General features: G+C 41.0%; 1 protein-coding gene across 2 annotated transcripts; it reads right to left on the bottom strand.

Annotated features, from left to right (window-relative positions):
- Positions 1–327: 327 nt before the first annotated feature.
- On the bottom strand, positions 328–8,810 carry LOC134287431 (insulin-like growth factor-binding protein complex acid labile subunit). Of its 2 annotated transcripts, XM_062849242.1 has the most exons (4): positions 8,546–8,810; positions 1,284–1,382; positions 769–1,222; positions 328–706 (listed from the first exon to the last, which is right to left on the bottom strand). In XM_062849242.1, the coding sequence occupies exons 2-4, from the start codon at positions 1,373–1,375 to the stop codon at positions 518–520; spliced, it is 735 nt and encodes a 244-aa protein (XP_062705226.1). In that variant the 5' UTR covers positions 1,376–1,382; positions 8,546–8,810; the 3' UTR covers positions 328–517. The 2 variants fall into 2 exon arrangements, with proteins under 2 accessions (XP_062705226.1, XP_062705225.1); XM_062849241.1 differs by having other exon boundaries at positions 328–1,222.

Here is an 8,810-nt window from a genome sequence, read left to right on the forward strand (position 1 = left end):
ATCATTGTACTTGTCTCACAATATACAAATTCATGCAATGGCAGGCAAAGAAAGCCCTTCAATTAATAACAGTGTAAATGCTCAAAGAACACTAAGTTGAAGCGTGGCAGGCCAAGTCCCAATGGGGACGTAGAGCCACAAAGAAGAAGAAGAAGAAATTTGAAAAAAGCTGCCTACGCTTGTGATTGTAAAACAAGTCCAACAAATGGCCAACACAACGTGAATTATAGCAACGATGGATTAATGTCGGACTTCAACGGCAAATATTTGGCATAATGACAAAAAGTATAATGGAACACTGTTTGTCAATATGCCAAATATTTGCCATTGAAGTCCGACATTAATCCAAAGTTGCTATGATTCACGTTGTGTTGGTCATTTGTTGGACTTGTTTGGCCAAATATTTGTCATGTCCAATGGGACCTTAATTGTGAATAAAATATGTGAATATTATACATAAACAACAGTTCCGTTCCACCACCAATCCGAGTAACGATAGCCGCTGCTGTTGTACAGCTCATTTTTGTCTGATGATGATTGCAATCCTCGTCGAATAATCAAAACTACAGGAACGCGTAGGTATGGAATTGCCAGAATTGGATTTCCTTCCAGGTGCAGCTCCTTGAGGTTGGTCAAGTCCGAAAAAGTTTCCTCGTATAATTCCGTAAATCCACAATAGTTGCACTTGAGCACCCGCAGAACATTGCTAGCAAGAAAATGTGCGTCATTTTTCAACCCAAGGTTTGGATTATTGCTCAGATCAAGCACCTTCATGCGGAATAGGCCTTTCAACATGTCTGCTGGTACGGTGTAGAGTTTATTGAAGCTTAAATCAACATTCTGAAGGCGTTGATTCCTACGAAAGGCATATGGTGCAATTTGGTTGATCTGATTGTCGCTGAGCCATAAATATTCCAGATGAGGCAGATGGCGTAGGGATCGGGTGAAAATCTTATGAATCCCACAACGTTCACATATCAGTTCAATCAAGGAGGGAGACCGTAGAAATGGGCTACCATCTGGTGGGAACGATAGGCGCAAGTTGTCGTTCAGTATGATCCTTTCCATCTGCGAAAAATACATCGCGATGTTATCCGGCATGGACGTTAGATCATTTCCTTCTAAATTAATGTACAACGTTTCCGACGACAGGTTTTCAACCTCTACTAAGGCGAAGTTGAAATCTGTGATGTTCATGTTACGGTAGTTGAGTTCAGCATTCCTGAAAAATGTGTAGTAGTTAGAAAAGAATTCAAGCGATTGCTCCAATATTGGTTTCTCACGTAGTCGAGCGGTCTGGAATGTACAATGCGTTTGCCAGCATCGATAGAAAGCCGAAATGGATGATGCATATTCGCATCATTATTGGTAACATGTTGAATCTAAAAGTAAAAACGAGAATAGATGAGAATTTTGGAATTGAGCTAGTCTGGATTTGTATACATGAGTTAGTTGGGAAATTGATCAAAATTCCTGCGCCAATCAACGAGAATGAATTCGAACAGAGCCCCCGGGGTTCAATCGCATATTAGCTGAGATGCTCAAAGCTAGAGTATCCGCAAAACTACTGCATCAATTATTCTGCAACATATGGGAAACCGCGACATTTTCGGCCGACTGGATGCAAGGCGCCTTAGTAAAGGTACCCAAGAAGGGTGAACTGACTGTATGCGATAATTGGCGAGGCATCATGTTACTGTGCATCGTTCTCAAAGTCTTCTGCAAAGTGATCCTTAACCGAATACAGGAGAAGATTGAAGCAACTCTTCGACGGCAGCCAGCAGGATTCCTTGTGGACCATATTGTCACGCTCCGAATCATCCTGGAGCAAATCAAGAGTCTCTCTACCTGGTGTTCATTGATTGCGATCAAGCTTTCGACCGTCTCAATTACGAAAACATGTGGGAAGTCCTCAGGCGCAAGGATATTCCTGAGAAAATCATCGGCCTCATTGAAGCACAGTACAGGGCATTTTCGTGCTGAGTACTGCACAACGGTGTTTTGTCCGATCCCATCCGGGTCGTTGCTCGAGTGAGGTAAGGATGTATCCTATCCCCGCTAATGGTCCTTATCGTAGTCGACGAGATCCTGTTAGGTGCGATTGATCGTGAACCAAATCGTGGGATGCTGTGGCAGGCCATTACCATGGAGCACCTAAATGATATTGCTCTGCTTGTTCTGCAAGCAAGCGTTAGACTGGAACCCAGCAGGACACCGAAGCAGAGGCAGACCTAGAGGCTCAAGGCGGTGCAGCCTCAACAACGAAATCAAATAAGTCGACATAAGTTTAACCTGGCCACCGGTCAAGGCGATGGCTGGCAATCTTTCAATACGGCCCTTTGCACCGACGTGGGTGCCCAGGACTGAAACACTCACAACAACATCGACTACCTGAGATCAATGAGCGCGATATAATCTTAATACGAAGTGATGAGTATGCCAGCGTACGGAAAGTGATAGACACTGCTAAAAGACTTCCAGGAATGTGTGGTTCGGCGTGGAGTGCGGCCGTGGGTGACAAACGAGTACAATATCGCCAGAAGCCGGATGCTGGTGTCTTGAATCCACCGCAGAAAGAAGAGAGAGCAGGAGCAAAATGTGATTGCTCAGAAGCTGGAAAGTATGGAGTGGAATGATATGCGGAGATTTTACGAGACTAGAAATGGTATGCGGGTAAAAACAGCACCTTCTCCTTTAATGGTGGATGCCAGGTGGAGAAAGCACTTCGGGGTATTGTTGAACGGTGGGAATGGAAGAGCAACTGACAGAATTCTAATCGACGTCGGCGCACAGGCTGGGCAACCTCTAACGCTAGTTAAGGGTAAGACATCAATTAGAGCTCTGAAGATCAACGAGGCTGCTGGGAAGGATGAACTCCCGGCCGAGCTTCTCAAGCACAATAGTGAGTGATCTCATCTACCCTCTATACAAGAAAGGGCATCGACTGAAGTGCGCGAGTTACAGAGGAATGGCAGTACCAGTCTTCTATTTGACAGGCTCAGGTCGGTTGAAGATTCTGCCGTCAGCAAATATCAGGTGAGTTTTAGTAGGGGCCGATCAGCGACGGATCAGATATTCAGCCTGCGGTATATTCTTGATACATTTCTAGAGTACAACTTACAGACCCACCATCTGTTTATTGATTTGAAGGCGCCATACTATTTCGTGAAGACAAAACAGCGAAGCTGTTTTGATTTAACTGATTAATGTACTTTGGCGTAACTAGAATTTTTCCTGGTGGGGGGCCACGGATGCCTGACTTGAGATGACTTTTAAGGCGAAACTGGAAGCATTTTCTCATTTTTTTCAGTTTTTGATTTTCTAAAAAATAACGAAGCAATATTTTCAAAAACGGTTTTCGTACACATGTATAGTATGGATCAATGTCAGAAGATACATTTTTTGGTGTTGAAAAAGTTTTCCATTTTTTCTAAAACCATTTTTTTGTGAAATTTCGTTCAAAAATGGTTTCTGCAAAAACGAAAAACATTGACCACTACGAAAAAAAAAATCAGAAGATACCTTGATCCATCCTCTGCATGTGTACGAAAACAGATTTTGAAAATATTGCTTCGTTATTTAATAAAAAAAAAATCAAAAACCAAAAGGTGAGGAAATGCTTCCAGTTTCGCCTTAAGCAGCATGGTCGCCCGATACGTGAATATGCAAATCAGCATTGAAGTTTTGAGGATTCAAAATGATTGTTTTAAACTTGTTCCTAGTTTCGTAAACTATATGCTTATGAACAATTCCTCCAGGATTTTTTTTTCTAAAGCTTGCTACACAGTGATTCCATCATGGATTCCTCCAGACATTTGCTCGGGGATTTGTCCTAGGATATCTAAAGAGGTTCATCAAGTGAATGTCTTCCACAATTTTTTCCAGAAAATTTTACTAGAGATTATTTAAAAACTAATCCAGGAATTGCCTGATAAATTACTACAAAAAATCTTTTAGGAGTTCATTCATTTGTTCCTTCAGTAATTCGTCTAGAAGCTACTGCAGATATGGATTTCTTCAGATTTTTTTATCCAGGAATTCACCAAGAAAACTCTCCTGTGGAATTCATTACGAGGTTTCTTTAGAAATTTCTCCTAGCTTTTCTCTAGGGATTCACCCGAGAATTCCTTCTATGATTCTTTCTGGAACAATTTCCGGAATTATTTTGAAAATGCCTCCTCACACTATTCTTAAGACTCCTTCCGGAATTCCTTTCAGAAACTTCTCCAGGAACTGTTTAGAGATTTTCTTAGGAATACCACATGGCATTGCTTCCGGAATTCCTTCTGGGATTTCTTCGGGAACACCCCCAGGTATTCCTCTATAGTACGTACTCTTTTCACCATTTCTTCAGGATTTTCGCTGTATTTCTTCAATATTTCCTCCTGGGATTCCTTCACTCTTTCCAGGGATTCCTCCGAAAAAATTCTCAAGGGATTCCTCTACAAATTATTTCAGGAGTTGTTCCAGGATTAGTATGTGAAATCAATTAGGGATTTTTCTTAAAATTCCCACAGGGATTCTCCAGGAAATCCTCTAAAACCAGGAAATCCTGTAAAAATTCCACTACAGTTTCCTCCAGGAGTTCCTCCGGACATTCCTCCAGATATTCCTCTAGAGATACCACAAGGAATTCTTCTAAGGATTTCCCCAGGGCTTTCTCCCGGAATTCCTCCAGAAATTCTTTCAGCGATTCCTCCACCCATTCTACCTGAGAGTTCTCCAGTGTTTATTCAAGAAAATCCTCCAGAACTTCTTCGAGGGATTTCTCCTGGGAGTTCCAGGAGTTCCTGTGGAGATTTCTCAAGGAAATCTCTGTTCAAAGTCCTCCAGGAATTCTTACAGGCATGACTCCAGGAATTTCTCCAGGAGTTCCTCCAGGCATTCCTTCAGGAGTTTCTATAGAGAATCCTCTATGGATTGTTTCAGGAATTTATCCAGGAATTCTTTTAGGAGAATCTCAAGGCATTTCTCCAGAACTTTCTCCTGAGATTTCTATAGGGATTCCCTGGACCGTGGGTCCATAGTCTTGGCCAATTTTAATGTAGAAGGACGTGTGTGTTTCCGCCATGTTGTTTTGTGAATAGGTTTCGACTGGATGGTTGTTGATTTTCATGGAAAATTTCGGCTTGCAGTCTAACAATTCGCGTTGATTAATTACTGATCATCGCCGACGTTTTGGTCCGACTATTGGACCATCTTCAGGGCCTAAACGTTTTATTAAAATTGGCACAAATTAACATTAAATATACAAATTTACATGACACAAACTCACTCGATACACAAATCAACAAGTCACACAATTTTGTTCAATTTTGAAACCGTCGAGTTGAAAAGGGTCACGCCGTCTGGTTCACTTCTGGGCCATTCGTTCCGGGATTCCTTTAGGAATATTTTTGAGAATTCCACCTGGAACTACTGCAGGAATTCCTGCTGAAACCAGAAAATTCCTCCAAGAATAATTCCAGGAATTGCAGGCAGGATTTCATCCAGGCATTTCCTCAGGAACACCTTCACGAATTCTACCAAGAACACCTCCAGGAATTAGCCCAGAATTTTCTCCAGGATTGATCCAGGAATTCCTTCAGGAATTCCTACAGCAATTCCTCCTGGAATTTCTCCAGGAAATGCCTGGAAAAAGTTCTACACCACCTAAATACATCTTAACCCCCAGGCCTGACGTAATGTACAATAATACATAGAATTAACAACTTTTCAGATGAATTCATTTGAATTCCAACTAATGGGGCCTTGCTAAAAGGAAGGTTATGCAATTTTTACCCCTCCTGTCCCAGACGTCCACCGGAATAAAACTGCCCTCGTGTCTTCAATTTTTGTAGCTCCCAGCATAACTGAAATTGCAACTAATAGTGAAGTGAACCTCCAAATTTCATTGAAAAATATTGATGTTTGCGTCTTCGGCAACGGTTTGAGATTTTGTTGTAAGCCCCGTAGCCTACGGGTTAAGCATATACACTACCCATCATAAGTATAGACCCACAAAAGGTATTGCAACAATATTGCATCACCCTGACTCACCTCGATATCACTGAAATCGGAAGCCCTACAAAAATGCCGCCGTCAGAAAAAACTTGATGCTTTTGGGCTTCGGAATAACTTTGCTGAAGACAAAGTCTTTGTAATTCCTAAGGTTTTGGAGATATTGAGGTGAGTCAATGTGATGCAAAATTGCTGCAATATTCCGCAATGCTGGCTTCCTCAGTCTTGGGTAATCAAAACTACAAGTTTTGCTTTTCCCGACGTTTCGGTTTTTTATTAAGCCTTTTTCAAGGGGTAAGCGTCTAGTGTAGTGCATGTCGTTGATAATTACCAAAGTGACCCAGTGTCCCAAAATTGTTGAACTAATGTACAAAATTGTATACAAGAAGCTCCCTCTAAAAAATCGGACAATGCTTTATGTAACGAGGAACGGTGAAGCTGTCCCCGTGAAAAAGGCTTAAAAACAAGCCGAAACATCAGTAAAAGCAAAACTTGCTGTTTTGATTTACCCAAGACTGAGAAAGCCAGCATTCTGGAATCAACATATTCCAATCGTACTCATCCAGCACAATTGTTGCAATACTTTTTGTGAGTCTATACATATGACGGGTAGTGTAAGTACTTACATGCTAAAAGCGCTTTCAGACTTTTCTCCAGGATTTTTATCAGGAACTCACCCAGAGAAGACTCTTTCGGAGTTCTCCCAGGTTTCTTGCCAAAATTTCTCTAGAACTGCTTTCAAATTCCTCCAGACATATTTTTCGAATACATTCCAGCTATTTCAGGATTCCTTCAGGTGAATTTTGAGAATTTTCCAAGAATTCGATCATTTTAGAATTAACCGAAAATAGTTCTTCAAAAAAATTCCGAGGATCCTTCCAGCAATACGTTAATTGACATTTGTATAAGATATTGTTTTGAAACGAATACATGCATATCGTTTCTCAAGAAATTTCAGCTAGGATGTACTCGGAACAACACAACTGAAGAATCATTCTTAGTGGAATATGGATCCAGTCTATTTCAAGATTGCTAATAAGCTTAGACAAATTGAATGATTCATTACTAAAAATAAACTCCAGTTAGTCATAAAATACATTATGTAGATACTTTAAAATACAACATCTTCGGACGTGTTTCCAGTGTGTTCTACAGAAGAAAATTTTGAAGGAAATCATGAAGAAAATTCTGGGTTATTCCTAAAAGAGTTCGTAATTCTAAAAAAGTCCAGCTATGATTTGATGCGATAGTTTTGTGGGTATGCAATGTTCAAAATACAACAGCGTGACTGCTGAAGAGTGAAGTGATGCTTTGAGAGTATAATGTTATTATTTTCAATTGCATCGTGTTTCGTTTAGTTCAAAAAGGTAGTTGGTATACATTTTCTAAGGCTGCTCGCCCACACCTCACCCCCGCCCAGACCGCAAAGCTGGCTACGCCCTTGATTTCTCTTTATTTTTTTTTAGATGTGAAGTGTCATTTGGATCACTTGCTCCCATTCTATTACATAATATTGTCGTGCTTATCTTTAATTAAAGTCCGGCGGTGGTTGTACGCCCGCAAGGCATACAGCCCCAGTGAAACTCGCAAGGCAAAACAAAAGAAAATATGTTCCCACCCAAAACCAAAGCACGTGGGTTTCGTGAAGTGACAGAAGCTTTTGAATGTATTTGTGGTGACCGGCAAGAGTGACTCAGTGAAATGAGTGTGCTTGCTGTCATATAATGGAATAGATTACTTTTAGAATCTGGTGAGGCTGTTATGATTAGTAACTGTCGCGCTTATATCAGAAGCCAGAAGCAAATATTCGCCATATTCTTATTTTTCTTGAGAGGCATAATATAAACGGAAAATTACAAGCTTGTTGAAATTATGCCAGATTGTTTCATACAAAATTTTGAACGTGTAGAATTCATCCCAAACTTTAATGTCCGCCAACCATTGCATTCCCCGTCGTTAGTTCATTAGTATTGGCGTAATATTAATGGAAGTTTTTAACTTTGTTCCCATTTAAAACATGAACATATATTCTAGGCATTCTCATTGCTACTCGGAAGATTTCTCTTATGTTCTACTGAAACCGCCCAAACATTTTGAAACCTATAGAAACGCCTAGAAAGGTCCAGAATAAAACCAGAGAACCCATAGACTTCCCTTTACCCCTTTGTCCCCTCTTGAAGTCCACTGAGACGTCTGGAAACTCATTAAATTATTCCCCCTGACTTCCTGAGGCCACGTAGACTTCTCTGGAACGCTACTGAAGCCCCTTAAACTCTCTTATTTGCCACTGAAACCCTCTGGAACGAATTGAAATGCCTTGAAGCTATTCTTAAATCATCTGTCCACACACGGACCCCTCTCCGATAGCGTTGATACCTGCAACGACGGAATGGACGGAACCCGGGAACGTGGGAGAGATGGTGATAACTAACTTTTAATGAGTTCCTAGATGTGTGTGAGGTGTGCTTAAAATACAATTAAATTTGCGGTGGACACAACACCCCCACTGAAAGCCTCTGAAATCTAAAACCCATCTGACACTCACCTTAAACATTCAAGAGTTCTACTGGAAACCACCTGTTAACTCCGACGACCGCTCTGGAATCCTCTGAAACTCCGCTTGATATCACCTTGAATTTTCTTAACTATTCATTCTCCTTGAGGACAGACTTGTTAGAATACACAAATGGCCGCCACAATGGTCTACTCACGAATTTGAGCGCACAAATTAGTGTGATGCCGCAAAAGTTCGGATTATTTGGACGTAATGGATTAACTTCCCCTTACAGCGAAGATGGATAAAAATAGGG

The sequence above is a fragment of the Aedes albopictus genome, chromosome 2 (assembly GCF_035046485.1).
Source record: "Aedes albopictus strain Foshan chromosome 2, AalbF5, whole genome shotgun sequence".
Taxonomy (NCBI): Eukaryota; Metazoa; Arthropoda; class Insecta; order Diptera; family Culicidae; genus Aedes; species Aedes albopictus.